The sequence below is a fragment of the Jaminaea rosea genome (genome assembly GCF_003144245.1).
Source record: "Jaminaea rosea strain MCA 5214 unplaced genomic scaffold BDZ90scaffold_15, whole genome shotgun sequence".
Taxonomy (NCBI): Eukaryota; Fungi; Basidiomycota; class Exobasidiomycetes; order Microstromatales; genus Jaminaea; species Jaminaea rosea.
Genome location: NW_020289989.1, coordinates 329,746 through 344,950, shown reverse-complemented (window position 1 = coordinate 344,950; position 15,205 = coordinate 329,746). Strand labels below are relative to the sequence as shown.

At 56.2% G+C, this 15,205-nt stretch overlaps 4 protein-coding genes across 4 annotated transcripts; 1 reads left to right on the top strand and 3 right to left on the bottom strand.

Moving 5' to 3' along the window:
- Positions 1 to 522: 522 nt before the first annotated feature.
- Positions 523 to 1,338, top strand: BDZ90DRAFT_262457 (hypothetical protein; the record flags this gene model as incomplete). The annotated part of the gene is made up of 2 exons (XM_025508486.1): positions 523 to 647; positions 723 to 1,338. The coding sequence occupies 2 exons, from the start codon at positions 523 to 525 to the stop codon at positions 1,336 to 1,338; spliced, it is 741 nt and encodes a 246-aa protein (XP_025360021.1).
- A 2,734-nt stretch (positions 1,339 to 4,072) lies between these two features.
- On the bottom strand, positions 4,073 to 5,335 carry BDZ90DRAFT_262456 (hypothetical protein; the record flags this gene model as incomplete). Its single annotated transcript, XM_025508485.1, has 2 exons — positions 4,073 to 4,511; positions 4,581 to 5,335. 2 exons carry the CDS (start codon positions 5,333 to 5,335, stop codon positions 4,073 to 4,075), a joined length of 1,194 nt encoding a protein of 397 aa, XP_025360020.1.
- A 901-nt stretch (positions 5,336 to 6,236) lies between these two features.
- BDZ90DRAFT_281614 (hypothetical protein) lies at positions 6,237 to 8,143 on the bottom strand. Its single transcript, XM_025509384.1, has 2 exons — positions 7,325 to 8,143; positions 6,237 to 7,235 (listed from the first exon to the last, which is right to left on the bottom strand). The coding sequence occupies exons 1-2, from the start codon at positions 7,964 to 7,966 to the stop codon at positions 6,621 to 6,623; spliced, it is 1,257 nt and encodes a 418-aa protein (XP_025360019.1). The 5' UTR covers positions 7,967 to 8,143; the 3' UTR covers positions 6,237 to 6,620.
- Positions 8,144 to 9,481: 1,338 nt separating this feature from the next.
- BDZ90DRAFT_281613 (hypothetical protein) lies at positions 9,482 to 14,231 on the bottom strand (the record flags this gene model as incomplete). The annotated part of the gene is made up of 6 exons (XM_025509383.1): positions 9,482 to 9,902; positions 9,976 to 10,838; positions 11,491 to 11,614; positions 12,102 to 12,536; positions 12,625 to 13,469; positions 13,548 to 14,231. The coding sequence occupies 6 exons, from the start codon at positions 14,229 to 14,231 to the stop codon at positions 9,482 to 9,484; spliced, it is 3,372 nt and encodes a 1,123-aa protein (XP_025360018.1).
- Between the last annotated feature and the right edge of the window lie 974 nt (positions 14,232 to 15,205).

Genomic DNA, 15,205 nt, shown 5'->3' with positions numbered 1-15,205 from the left:
GATGCGTCGATGTCTCGGGAGAAGGGTAAGAGCGGGCCGCTCTGCGCTGAGCACCAACTTCATCTCGTGCCTCGTCTTTGCGGCTCGCAGCGCCGCGTATCGAAGCAAGCGGGTGATCGAAAGCGGCACGGAGATGAAGCGACGGCGAGAAAGCCAAAGTGCGGAGGCGCTCATCAACGAAGCATTCATCCGCCTATGCTCACATCTGGTACAAGTTGATCATCTCGAATGTGATGTCCAAGTAGAAGGCACAGCTCGGCGAAGGCTCAAAGGTGCTACCGAATTGCTGCCTTCACCATAGGCGTGTGTTCCACTCACCCTCGTCTGCGCCGCAAGTCCGTACCTGGGGCTGTCCTCCGAACGGTCGAGGCTTCGGGGTAGAGACGACGACAGATGCTTCTCTGGTGGTGATGAACGTCCAGAACGGGAAAGAGCGCGAGCTCTCAAACCGGGTCACAAGCGACGTTGCTCTAGGGACCGTCGCCTCAGCGTCACGGTGAAGTCGCAAGTCGCTCGTCCAGCATGGGACGTCGTCGACGAGGAGCCGGTGATGAAGGTACAAAAGCAGCGCGTTCCCCCACCTCTTCTTCGCCCAACGCCTCACCCCTCTCCTCACGCCTAACTCCCCACCTACACTCCAACAACGAGTGAGCATCACACCGCGTCTACTGCTCCTTCCCCACCCCCGCTGACTGCGCTGCTCCTCCCCTTTGCTCACACAGCATGCGTGCTACCAACATGCCATTCGCCTTTGGCTTGCTCAGCCTTTTCGCCCTCTTCACCAACCTCATGCTCACCACGGCCGCTCCGACCAACGCCGAGCAGGAGGCTCGCGTCGCCACGGACGACGTCTACACCCGCACTAATGACCACGACTTGGGAGCGACGAAGCATGATCATAATCTGGGCGTGGGCGTAGGCGTGGGCGTGGGAATCGGGGACGGAGGGAATGCTGGGTGCGTAGGCTGGGGATGCTGGAACCCTCCCCCTTACACGGGCGGCGGCTGGAACAACGGCGGTAACTGGAACAACGGTGGTAACTGGAACAACGGCGGCAACTGGGGCGGCTGGCACCCTAACTACCCGCCTTCCCCTTACCCTTCGCCCTCCTGGAGTGCCGGAGGTGGCCAGAACAGCTGGGACTGGTGGGCAAGCCACGGCTACAAGGGCAAGGCTCCCTCTGGCGGCCAGCCTGGCATCTCTTCCAAGGCCCAGAACGCGGCCAAGACCGTCAACAACAGCGGCAACCCTCCTCACAGCAGCAATGTCCACTCTCGTGGTGATGGCTACGAGTACGAGTCGCTTGATGGGCGTGCTGCTGAGCCTGGAATGATGTAGGCAAGAGTGCGAAGGTGAGTGAGGCGGGCTCGGTACCAATGTCTCCACATTGCTGACGCCCTTCCCCCTTCCGCCTCTGCCGCAGACACGGCAATTGCCGATGACTCTCGTCTTCCTCGATAACAGCTTTCATCAGAAAGAGTCGTCCATATCGCCATGCATTCAAGAACGACGGCACCAACAACCAAGTCGCGACCGTGCCGTACTCCGATCTCCATTCGTAGACGCTCCTCCTATCTATGCTCTACTTGCTGCCGATCTCTGCTCCATCGCCAATCTCAGAGATACGTGTTGCTACACAGCCTGCATCAATCGTGTTCCTGCTCTGTGATGACCACAGCCTGCCGCTTTTCGTCTCTCTCCCAGGGCATCAGCGCAATCTCGTCAGTTTCATGTACCGCTCCCACCACTCCCTGCCCTCTTCGAACAGCGCGTGCTGCGTCGATATGATCGGGCATCGTAGCACAGGATCTATAGGCGGAGGCTGCTGAGCAGATAGGTGAAAGCATGTATCGCCCTTCGTCCCCGGTGTGCCTGCCAGCCAAGCCGTGCCATGCTCGACGGTGGGGGCATAGTCCAAGACAAATTGTACATCGTCTGGGTGTAGGCAAGCTTCAACGAGCTTCAGCCGACCCTCAAATCCTGGCAACCATCGCTGAGGCGAGACTTCCCGGTCGTCATTCTCGTGACAATTGCGCCTTCTCTTGCGATCTGGCTGCTCTTGGTCTCTGGGCGTCGCTTTCGCAGGATCGTCCAAGCCTACAAGTCGATGGATGCAATGGTTGAGACGATTGCTGGATGCAATCAAGTCTGGGAAGTCAGCAGCAGCTCTCAATGACAACGATTCGCCAGAAATTGTGATGGGCCGTGACGTACCTGTCTGAGCTGGAAAGTAGGGTGACATCGCTCCACTGAAAATGCTCGAGACTGGTCAAGCTACGGCCATGACCGGCGATGTTGGCCACCTCAGCATCGACGAGGATATACTCGCACAAACGCAATCTCTCGATCGATTCCAGGGCGGGGTGCTGAAAATGGAGGCAATCCCTCGACATATCACAGGGAGGTCCCAGGGTGAGAGCTTTGAGCATCTCGAGAGGGGGCGGGGAGCGCAGGCCGCAGACAGCGCGATCGAGGAACAGTGAGGGACAGGTTCTCGATGAATGGCGCAATTGCGATAATGGACCGAGTGAGACCGAGGATACCACCTACGGTCGCTGTGCTGGGTAGTGCGTGCTCGATCGGATTGCAGAGATTGTTTGTGTAGGCGTCGTCATCATCGTCGTCGCTGTCGTACCCGCGAGTGTGTATATCAGTAGAGAAGACGTCTTTAATCCTTTCGGTCTCAAAGTCATCCAAGTCACCAGAACCGCCTTCATGCTCTTCTCCGTTACGGTCGACAGCAGTCCACATTACTCCCGAGCGGATGAACAGCAAAGGATGATCAAAGCGATCGGTTTTTGAATGTCTGGCGATTCGTTCGAGGAGCTGTGACCGATGCAAGATGAAGACATTGTGGTCGGTAACGTCTCGATGGTCGTCAGACGACGCAGGCAACTTGGAGACGATGAGGAGTCGAGGATGTGAAATGTCGTTCGGGTTGGTCTTGGGATCTTTCTGCTCCAGCCGTCCTACCTCTAGCAGGTACAGCTCACAAGCCGATTGAGCCTCGAATATACGCGCGTGCCATTCATCCTGCCACATGAAGAGGAACAATTTTTGTGAGCGGAAGCGATTTATAAATCAGGTCAGTGTGTCTGCCTGTACACACCGATCCAATAGGGCCTTTCAGAGTGGTTGCGCCCTTCAATTTGCGGATCGACGTCGAGGTCATAGAACGCAGCTTGAATAGCATTGGAGATGGCTCCCGAGACTCCGGCGCCGGTCGATTCAATATAGAAATCGCTTACGTAGACGTACCAAGGCCTTTGCCGCTGATCGTCAGGAAGGATCAATTGACACCTCAGACGTCTGACCTGAAGGCCTTCATCGGTCGTTCGCACAGTGATTGGCCACCAATCGCCGGGCAATTCATTATCCGCTCCAATATGCAAGCTCCGGACAAGCTGGCCCAAAGAGGGACGGTTGGCTACGGCAGCTTGCAAGATCTTGAGTTCTGAAGGCCTTGTGATGCGGATATGCTGCCAAAGAAGTGGGACCATCATCGCGTAAAAGTGGCGAGAGGCGAGAGCAAGACGACAGATGGTCTCTGTGCAGTCGGTCGAGCGGCCTTTGGTGCTTTGATGAGGACGGCGAGTGGTCGTGCAGGCGAGTGTGAGGATGTGACTTCGCAATTCGCGGGGAAGAAGCCAAAAGCCCGAGAGGCTGCGGACGGGCTGAACATTCACCGCATTGAGATTGTGCTGCGATCGGTCTCCTGCGGCGGCGCCTTCGATCTTGCCGTCGTTGGCGCCGACAGCCTTCGTTTTGTACAGCTCGTGCTCGCCCCCTGTCATTGCAGAGGAGTACCGCGAGAGCTGCAGGACTCGAAGAAAACGAAAAGAGAAGAGATGATGGAAGGCAAGTAGTTCGGCCTTTGTTGCGAAGCAAGGGATGGAAGTAGGCAAGCACTAGAGTAGTCTAAAGGAAGCGAGCGGGCGGGTGGGCGAGCGGACGCAAGCAGATGAATGAGTTTCGAGAGTGACGGCTCGCAAAATGATGGCTGGCAAAGTAATGACTTTCCATCGCCTTCCGATCCTCCTCATTCTCTGACATCACCATCCTGATTCCCTTCTCACAGAATGGAATCCTTTTCCGCGTCGCTCTCCAGCACAGCTTGGTCCCACCACTCCCACGCCTCCTCATACAACTCTTGTGTCATCAAGGACCCCTCAGGAGGTGAGAAGGCGCGGCCATCAGCAGCTGGACTGGTAGACACCTTGAGCCTGCAAGGCAAATGAGGTGAGAGCTCGCCGGTACGCCAGGCGTGACGCATGGCATCAGAAGGCGCGTCATCAATGACCTTTTGCCGGTCATTGTCGCTCAGACGGAGGTCGATGAATGTTGGGCCACGTCGTCCATTGAATTGAGGCGAACGGCCTTCCGAGCTTTTGCCCTCGGTGGACCACTCCTTGGGCGTTGGCTCCTCGCCTGGATGCTCTTCGGCAAAGTCGCATAGCCGCTCATAGAGCTCATCACTGAGTCCAACGGCCTGTGCAGCGACTCGGGCGATACTTCGGTGGGACACCTTGGTCAGCGAGACGGTGAGGTTGAGCACGCAGCTTCTGCCGGGGCATGCTCACTTAAAGTCCTCATCATCTGCTTCATACGGATAAGGTCGGAGCAGCGTCCATTGCAACTCTTTTAGATCAGGCATGATTCCACGGTGGCCTGAGAAGAAGCTGGCATCGAAGCGATTGAAAATGTGCTGGCAAATGCGCATCTTCTTGACCCGTTCGATAGTCTTGTTCTTCCAAAATACGTACTCGGTGACTGGGCAGATTTCTGAGGGAGGACCAGAGCTCAATCTTTTGAGCGTGGAGACTTGAAGAGCAGAGGGACTGCCGTCGGTCAGGTCCGTGAGAAAGCCACTCAGCGACAGCGTGCTGATGCGAGGCATGAAAGACACTGCTGAGCGGGCAAGAGCCAGAAGGCCACCGGTAGTAGCTATGTTGGGTAGCCCGATGCTCATAGGGTCTTGCAAGCTGGGGGCAAAAGGCGGGATGCCGCCTAGTTGGCGCGACGCAGCATCCACGAAGGTAAAAGCCTGTCCCGCATCGTCGAGGCCACTAGACAATCCCGAGTGCTTAACGTCAAAGGCTGCTGCAGTCCATGGCAGTCCCGAGCGAGCGAAGAGGACTGGGTGATCAAATCGATCAAGGTGACTACCAACTCTCGTCATCCAGGAGCGAATCTGGCCAAGGGTCAGTTGGTAGACATGTTCGGGTGAGTCGGCCAGTGCCGAAGAGGCGATAGCCAAAGAGGGGTAGTCTGTAGCATCGGTCAGCACTTCGCGACCTGTTGTCATACGGTCGGCTGGGTCTTTTTGCTGCTGCATCGCCTTCAAGTAGAGTTCAACTGCCGCTTGCGTCTCCCACACCCGTATACAGTATGCCACGCATCCTGCCAGGGCAGACAGAAATGAGTGGGTCTGAAGGGATCGTTTGTATCCTAATCAGCTCACCATGTCAAGATCTTCCCCTTTCCACATCTTTCCTTGACAAAAAAGATCGACATTGAGTGACTGGCTCGCCCGCTCAATGGCAGCAGACGCCGCTCGATGGAAGGCACTCGCATTGTCGACGTCCTTGTTGTCGAGGGCCAACCGAAGGTTGCACTGAGTTTCTTCAGACATGCAGCTAGAGGATCGCTCAGACTTGCTGGAGTATGACGCCGTGAGGTGCAAGCGTCCGTCGATGAGCTTCAGAGGCCACCAGCTGCCAACAGGTAGAGCATCTTCCGGTCCAAGGTGAAGGCTCTTTACGAACGAGCCTAGAGCAGGATGAGCAGACAGTGTTGCCTGAAGAGAGCAAAGGGCGGAGGGCCGTACGATGCGGATATGCTTGTAGAGCTTCGGCACTAGAAGAGGGTAGAAATGTCGTGATACTTGAGAAAGGGCCTTGATCGTTCTCATGCAGAGGTTTCGATGGGGCGGATGATGTTTGCAGGGGAGAAGAGGCGCCTCACAAGCCAGGTGCAAGATGTTATTGCGCAGCTCGCTAGGCAGGTTGAAGAAGGTGAGACCGGCCCTCAGAGGCAGCGAAGCAGCCTCCATCATGAGCTGGCGCTGCGTTCCCTTGGCGAAGCAGAGAGAAGAAGGGCAAGTTGAGATCTCAATGAAAAGGAGAGGAAGGAGGAAAGCCGCTTGACAAAGGCACGGAAGTAGGGGCTATGCACGGTATCTGAGTGAGGGGCGGCGAGCGGGCGAAGAAGGGACGTTGGGCTCTCACGCGACTTTTCGTTGTCCAACTACTGTTCTCATTTGTTACATGCTGTGAGCCCTTTCTCGCTCACCTACGATACTGGACGCCATCCGCCCAATTTTGCCAACCGCTGGTCAGCTCGGCCCTGCCCGCCTCAGTACAGCCGCATAGACTCGGTCCCGTACGTAAGTGCGCTGTTCTCCCACCAACTCCAATTCCCCTCTTCACTATCACGACGCTTGCTGATGGCGGCCCATGTCGAGTAGCCACTTTCTGTCGCAGAGTTCGAGTGCTCTATCATTTTGAGGCGGCGGGACGTGTTTGGTAGAGAGCCACCCTCACTCAATGCCTCTCGAATGCGTTGTGAAGGCGCTGCTTTGAGAATTGCGGCGACGTTGTCGCGATGTAGACAGACCTCGATCAGAGGGTACGAGATTGCAGCCTGTCCAGCGCTGGCGGCGACTGTGTTCCGCAGACAGCAAGCTCGAGGAACTCCGTCAGAGAGAGCGTCCGTAGTGAAGGTGTGAAGCCAAGAAGAGACCGAACGAGCGAGAGGATACCGCCTATCGTCGCAAAGCTGGGTAGATCCAGAGAAAGGGATGCGCTATTGATGGCTACGAGAGGCTCATCCGAAGAAGGTGACTCGTATCTATCACGAGGTGAAAAGACGTCGGCGAGGTTTTCCCCTTCGGCAACTACTATAGCGTCTTCGTCTCCATCCCCAGAGTGTAATTGGCCATCTGGTCCTCGAGCAGCCCAAGGGACGCCTACACGGGCAAAGAGAAGGGGATGATCGAAACGATCGTACTTGGTCTTTGGAGCGGCTAGCCTCTCCGTAATCTCGCCGTGTGAGACCTTGAAAGAGCGATGACTACGGTTGACAGAATGCTTCGGCATCGGAGGCTTGGTGATGACAAGCACAGGGTAGTCAACATCGTGCTTTGCATTCCTTTGCTCGTCCTCGCATTGTCGCATGCGCATCAAAAAGAGCTCGATGGCTGCACAAGTCTCCAGTACTTGAATATGCCAAGCATCCTGGACAGTGGGAAGCGGGGAGAACGTCCAATGATCAGCGTCTACAATCATGTTACTGTACCGACAAAGCATGGCTGCCAAGAACCTACGCTGCCGATTTCATTTCCAGTAGAATCAGCCTCTGCTTCTAAAAGACTGACTCCTATCCCTTGAGCAGCAGCTTTGATGGCAGCGCTGACAGCGCGCATGGGACTTGCGACGAAATCCTTGTTGTCAAGCTCTTCATTGAGCTCTTCATTGAGATCGAAGTCATGGCTGGGACAGCACCACGATGGCCGAATGGAGTCTTGGTGGCCCAATGATACTCTGAAGACGGTACGGCATTGTTTTTGTCCTTGCAATGCAGGCGAAGTGACGATTCGAAGAGGCCACCAATCCTCGTCGATGTGCTGTTCGACGCCTACGAATAAGCTTTGCACCAGCTTGCCCAAAGCTGCGCGTGTGGTGAAGGTGGTGACAAGCATCTGAAGTGCACTAGGGCGGGTGATACGAATGTGCTTGTAGAGCTCCACAATCACAATGTTGTAGAAGTCGCAAGAGACAAGAGCCAAGCTCAGCGCTGTGCTCTTGTCAACTGTTGTCGGTGAGGCATCTCGACGCGCTCGACAGCGGATTGGTGGAAGACGGCAGGCAAGCTGAGTAATGTACGTCTTGAGCTCAGAAGGAAGCGTTTCAAAGCCGCTTAGGCTAGTCAGCTTTCGATCCCATGGTGAAGTGTGTGCTGAGCTCATTGTGACGGGCGGCTGCGTGATGCACGCACCAAAGCGGAGGCTGGAGTATGGTACGTTGAGTAGCCAAGGATTCTGGCAAGGACGGCGTGAGACCGCGCCTCCCCTTTGCGAAGCGCAGTCTAGTTGCCCGTAGTTGGAAGGTATGAGGCGCCTAGTCTATAAGGAAGGATACCAAAGATGGAAGGAAGTCAAGAAGCTCAAGCCGCTTTCCTCGAAGAAGGGGCGGAAGTGGAGCGGCCCGCTCGGCGCGACGTGATGAAGCCATCAAGCGGCCGCTCGGACCCCTCACAGCTGAGAGGTTCGAGCATCGCATCGAGCCGTTCGTCCTCAATGAGCGCTTTAGCTTGATGTATTTCAAAGTTTCTGCAGAGACAGAGCGGACATGCTGAAGCTGGACGGTCCTGTTCACCGCAACCCGCACTTGGGCTCACTCGCTCTTCTATGCTCAGCGCAGTCCCATCGTGCGCGTGACGATCGTGCGCGTGACCAGCTTCAGCGCATTCTCTTGCCGCCATCTCTCCTTTCCGTCATCTACTGTATTTCATATCGCTCACTGCTTCAATCCCTGCTCTGCTTGGTTTGACTTGGCCGTATTGATCTGATCTCGACGCCACATCAAACCTCAAGCCGCCGGTTCATGCATGTTGAACGAAGCGAGTGAAGCGGCGCAGAATAGTCCGAGGCGGTCGAGCTGGATTCAGAGGTTGCTCTTTCTGACATCGGTCTTGCTCTAGGTAAACGATCATGGCCCAGCTTGATTCAAAAGACGGGCACATTCCAAAATAGCTAGCCCAGCGCTTCATGTTCCCACCACTCCTTTCCCTCGTCATACAATGCCACCCAGGCATCGCTCGTACCGCCCCAAATCCTCTTTGAGCGATTCGCCTTGGTAGACGCATGACTATGCACGAGTCTCAAGCGGTGAGGAACATTTGGTAGCTCCTTGCCCCGCTGCCAAGCCAATTGTATCTCTTTTGAGGGAGCGCTGTCCAGCATTGCTGTCAAGTCATCTCGATGGAGCGCAATTTCGAAATTGAGCGGCTTCTCCGACGCATACGGTCGGTAGCTGTGCTCGAGGCGTCTGAGTCGGTATCAAGGCAAGGTGACTCAAATAGAGGGCCTTCGGCAGGAAGGTCCACGCTACATTTTTGGCACTACCGAAGCCTGGCTCGACGCTCCTTTTGGGCCTCGGCTTCTGCCACCGTGACTTCAAGTCCCTTCGGGAGGGGGACGGGGCTGATTGCCCAACTGCCCGCCGCATCTTGAGAGGGTACCCTTCTCACACAGAATCATCGCTCTGCGACCAAGGCTACATGCATTTATGTCTTTCTCACTGCGCTTGTCACTGATAGCTCTTCTCTCTTCTGCCTTGCAAGCTGAAAGGTTGCCGGGGTTCTGTCGCTGCACACAAGGCAAGCACGCACAGAAACTTGCCCATTTCCTCGCCGCCTTCTACGGTAAGACACCGTCTGGTTGAGTTCTACCTCCCGTTTCAGCCCCATTCCCCTCTGCGGCTCAGGTGACCCACTTCGTCAAGCGAGCCTCCTCCTCCCACCAATCTTTTCCCTCCTCATATAAGGCACACCATGCTTCGCTTGTCCATCCCCAACCACGTCCGTAGGTTCTCTGCTGTGCCGCAGCTCCCTTGATCAGCCGCAGACGACGCGGCGCATCGGCCAAGGGCTGGCCTTCCAGCCAGGCTGTGCGAACGTCGGGGTCGGGCGCTTGACGCAAGAGCTCCTCCACGTCATCAGGGTGCAACTTGACCTCAATAAGGGCTGAGGGGCGCGAACCTTCGCAGGCGCTATCTGCCGACTCTGCGCTGCTGACTGCTTGATTCTCTTGCTGGGCTGCTTTGCTAACGGAGTCTGCACCAATTGCAGTCATCGCTTCGCTCTTGCGACGTTTCAGCAAACAGTCAATGGTATCGCTGAGGCTGGAGAACATAAATGACGATGGCTAGTCAGTTTCAGCGCTCTCATTCGCAACTCATCCGGTCTCCGACGCACCTGATCGAGTGCTTCTCGTCAAAACGGCCTGCCATGCTCCACTCCATCTTGGTCAAAAAGGGAAAATCTCCTGCTATCGACTTCGCTTCCTTTTCTCGCAGCATGACTCCACAGATCCGTAGGTTCTCGACTCGACTTATCACAGGGCCGGCAAGAGTCATTGGCGCGTACCAGTAGGGTGGAGGAGGACCAAGGCTGAGCGAGCGTAGATCCTTGAGCTCCGTACAGAAGCGCTCTCCGCAGAGTGCGCGCTCAAGAAAGCCCGTCAGGGAAAGATTTTGTAACCTTGCGGTGCAGCAGAGCACGATGCGTGCCAAGTTGAGGATTGAGCCAAGTGTTTGCGTCCTGCCAATTGCCGGATCAAGGGCGAGATCAAAGTCTGCGCGGAGAGCATCCGGACCGCGTCCGTCAACGCCTTGGAGGGTGAACAGATCCGCGAAGTCCTCAGACTCATACTCGACGATGTCGAAGGGAAAATCGCGAATGTCATGGGGGTCAAAGCCATCGTCTTGATCAGCGACGTCACCTCCTGCCCTACTAGGGCCATCGAGTACGAACATTTCGACCCCAGAGCGTGACCACAGGTAAGGATGGTCAAAGCGATCAGTCAAGGCACCCGGTCTTGCGAGGTGCTGAAGAAGCTGCGAGTAGCGGATTACGAATGCTTGATCCTCGTCGTACAGGTATGGCTTGGGATTCTGAGCGACGCCGTCCAATCGCAGAGGAGGATAGTGGAGGCATTCTACGGCGTTGCACTTCTTCAGGGTCGGCTTTGCGTCGGCCATGCTCTCGAGACGGCCGATCTCCATCAGATAGAGGTCCAAACCCGCCTGGGCCTCGAATACGCGCGTCGTCCATTCGGGCTAAACGGGTGAAAGGAAGATGCAGCGTCAACCAGAGCACCACGCCGCTGAATGACACGCCTATGACGCTCACTGGGTCAACAATTTCCCCCGACAAGGTCTCGCCCTGACGTTGCAAGTCAACGTCAAGCGCTTCCTGCAACACCCTGAGGGCCTGTGAGACTGCCCGAGATTGGCAATCTTCCTCTTCCACATCCGGATCCAAGCACCATCTCCATATCTTCTCACATGCGCTGGGCAGACGAGGCAGATCCTCAGAGTGTGCGATATAGTAGCAAGGAGGCAGTCCATTCAACCAGGGTCTTTCGGGATCATGGGGCCACTCGACTTCCTTGAGCGGATGCCAGCGTCTCGACAATTCCCCGTCAGGTCCGACGTGCAAGCTCCGGACTAGGCGACCCAGCGCTGGTCGAGAAGTCAATGCTGATGCGAAAGAAGCGAGCGCGCTTGGCCTGCTAAGACGGACGTGTTGATACAGTATGCCAACCACGCGTGGGTACAATTTACGAGATACCAACGCAAGAGAGCGTGTAGTTGCCATGTCGAGGTCGAGGGGGCGGAATCCAATTTGCTCTTGTCTGCCCTTTACGTGTGAAGGAAGCCTGCATGCCAAAATGATGATGTGGATCTGAATCTCCTGCGGGAGGCGTACAAAGATCGCTAGGGAGCCTCTGAGATTCTCACTCTCTCGTCTGGCAAGCTTGCTCGCCCTGCCGCTGCGTGTGTCATCGTCGTGCTGCCCCTCAGCCCGTCTGCGCTGCTTCTTGGGGCGCATGCTGCGAGAGAGCGGGGGCGTTGCCGTTACGATGAGTTGTGATTAAGACGACGAGGAGAACAACACGCCAGAGCAAAAAGTGCATGCGAGTGGTAAGGAGGAAAGGAACACAAGCTGCGGTGCAGCCGATGCGCGTCAAGTCGAGAATCGCAGCGGACGGAAGTGGCGGACGGCCTGTGTGTTGGGGTGGGAGCTATGTGGGTGGGAGCTACGGGAGAAACACGCAGCGTGCAAGATAAACAGCCAGAGAGCCCGTTCTCTCATCATTCCGACTCTCAAGTCAACAAGACATGAATGAGTGACCCAGCGGGCCGGTAGCGACAAAAGACGGGCCGATACTGTAACACCACTGCTGAAGCACAGCTCGCGGGCTCTCCTGCCCTGCTCTTCTTTCTGCCCTAATCTTCAGTCTTGCCCCGACACGACGCCGCAGCTGCTGCTCAGTCCCAATGCCAAGAATTGTCTTGCTTCGTCGACCCGCTTTTCACGTCGGCTTCGCCTCGTCTTCCCACCACTCTCTCCCCTCCTCGTACAATGCCTTCCATGCGCCAGTCGTGAATCCCAACCCTCTGAAGCTGGTACCCTTTCCTGCCGCTTTTCCACGCACAAGCTTCAGGCGACGAGAGGCATCGGACAGTGGTCTACCCTCAGTCCAGGCAGTACGCATATCGGACGTTGGCGCCGTGTTGAGTACCGATTCGAGATCGCGACGATGTAGCCTGATCTCGATGAGAGGTAACGCGTCATCGTCCCGGCTCATGCTGCTCATGGGCGATGAGCTGCTATCGACTACTGCGCTGCTTGAACTGCCTGTATGCTGTTCTTCTGCGGATTCGGAGCCTACGACAGCCCTGTCAGGGTTCGCAGAATCCTGGACCTCTTTGCTGCGGCGATTGAGAAGCCGATTGATCGTATCAGTCAGGCTAAAGAGCATCGAGAGCACGAGGTGGAAGCCTGTCAGTGCTGCAGGACACGCCGCCATGCTCAGCCGTCACTTTGTCTCTCTCTCACCTGATCGAATGCTTTTGATCAAACTTCCCAGCCATACTCCACTGCATCCGCCTGAGCAAGGGAAGTCCATTCTCAATTGCGTCCACTTCCTCTTCTAAAAGCATAACTCCACAGATCCTCAAGTTCTCGACCGTCAAGAGGCAACCTCTATCAAGTGTCATTGGAGCATGCCAGAAAGGAGGTGGTGGGCCGATGGAAAGGGAACGAAGGTCTTTGAGCTCGGCGCCGGTGCGGAGGCCCGTCACTGCCCGCTCTAGGAAGCCTGTGAGTGACAGGTTGCGCAGCCTCGGCGTTGCGACGAGCACGAAGCGAGTGAGAGAAAGCAGGGAGCCCAGGGTGGCGGTGCTGTTGAGAGCGGGGTCAAGACCATCATCAAGGGCAGGAGTAGTGGCTGGCAGTCGGTCGGGTGAGAATTGGTCCGCATAGTCTTCGGCGTCCTCTTCAAGAAGGGAAAAGTCGATGTCCCGGAGCTCATACGGGTCGTACTGGCCCAGGGAGTCGCTGTCCTCTCCCGCTCGTCCAGGGCCGGCAAGGACGAACATACCGCAGGAAGAGCGGGCGAATAGGAGAGGGTGATCGAATCTGTCTGTGTAGCTTTTGTGACGCGAAAGGTGGCGGAGGAGCTGCGATCGATGAAGGACAAAGGTTCTCCGAGTGATCTTGGATCTACTGGTAGAGGCGTCGTCGTAGCCATTCAGGATCAGACGTGGGTAGTGGCCACACTCGACTCCTTTGCCGGTCTTGGTGGATGATGTTGGCTGGCCGAGGTCCTGAAGTCGACGGAGCTCTAGGAGGTAAAGATCGAGCACTGCCTGAGCTTCGAAGATGCGAAGGGTCCACTCGTCCTTTGCGGTCGATGGAAAAAGCAAAGAGGAGCGTGAGCAGCCAGCGATGGTACAGTAGGACTGAGCGCTGGTACTCACAGGATGAAGCAGCTCCCCTGACATCGCATATCCCTCCCTCATCAAGTTGACATCGATCACTTCCTGAGCGACGCCGAGAATACTATGCACAGCTTGATCTTGACAGGAACCACGAGCCGTATCCAGGGTGTATGACCACGAGCAGTCCTTAGGCTGCTTCGAGGTTTCGTGATCGACCAGAGAATGGCTAAAGCGGGTTTCAGGAGGTGGGGGCGAGTCGCCTTCCCATGATCCCCACGAGTCGGGGTCCTCGAAACTTATCTCTTCAATCGGATGCCATTCCTCTGGCAACTCATCATCTGGCCCGACATGTAAGCTCCGTATCACCCTGCCGAGGGCCGGGCGAGAAGTCAAGGTGGCGGCTAGGAGTGCAAGAGTTGTAGGTCGAACGATTCGAATCCTCCGATAGAGAAGCACGGTTACGTGGGGATGAAGCTCCCGTGAGACTAAGCTCAGGGACAGAGTAGTCTGGATGTCGAGCAACGGCTCATTGCAGGTTGCGCGGTAGAACATGTCGTCGGACGAAGGCGTCTCACAGGCATAGTTGATGATGGTCACTTGAAGCTCGTGAGGAAGATCCGCGAAGCCGGCGAGGGAAAGTGACGACGGCGCATCTCGCTTTGTCTTCTTCTGCGACTTGCTGTTCTCACCCTCGGTAGCCTCACTGCGCTTGGTTTTGTTCATGGCGGCAGCTCTGCTGAAAAGCGTTGATGGTCGAACAGCTTGTGGAGATGAGAGAAAGAAGGTGAAGCTGCGCATCCATTCCGGCTCAAGTCGATCTCGCGCCGCGTGTGAGCGGAAGTGGCTCACGCTGTGGATTCGCAAGACAAGGCGAGGCGGACAGAGATCAACTCAATGTATCCAGCAGAATCATCACCCTGTTCGTCAAGCTCACGAGGTTGGATTGAACATCCGACAGACAAGATTGGGCGAGCGAGTGTGCAACATGAATGAGGACACGCGCTCCTAAGGAGTCAAGCGTAGGTAGAACTGCTTCTCCGCGAGGGCAAGGGCAAGTGCTGTGGTTGCATTCAGGTTGAGGGCCCAGGAGTGGCGAAAGGGCACAGGTTGGGGTGCGTTTCCGTGTGCGGTTCTCTGCATGCCAGCTCGATGATTCGCATCTGAAGCTCTGACGGGAGACCATGAAAAGGCCGAAGTGAAGAAGGTCACGACGTCGAAGAGTTCGATGAGGTTGGGCTGGCGGCACCTGCCTTTGCCCTCTTTCTCGCTTGAGCGCCGTTATGCTCAGTCTCAGCATCGTCAACGCTGCGCCCCTCAGTCTTTGCCATGACGGTGTGATAAGGCTGAGGCTCCGGGAAAGGGAGAGGCGGGTACGGTAGGAGGTAAAGGAAGTTGTTCGCTTCATCCCACTTGAGGGCCCTCGCTCCGCTCGCGCGTTGCAGCCGGAAACGGCGGTACGGCCCGCTTGTACTGTAGCTGGCATATGACTTGCGACCTGCCACTCTTACTCCTTCGTCATCTCTTTTAGGCTCCGCCTGCTCTGCGACTCGACTCAATCTGAGTAAAGGACAATGAACGACGTCAAGTCAAGATTTGAAGAGAAGGCGGCTCGAAAGCACAATGCGCATGCGGCGCAGCCCTGACAACCTTTGCTTGCCTGATGCCCTAACCCACCACACCAGGCAAGGATTGAGGGA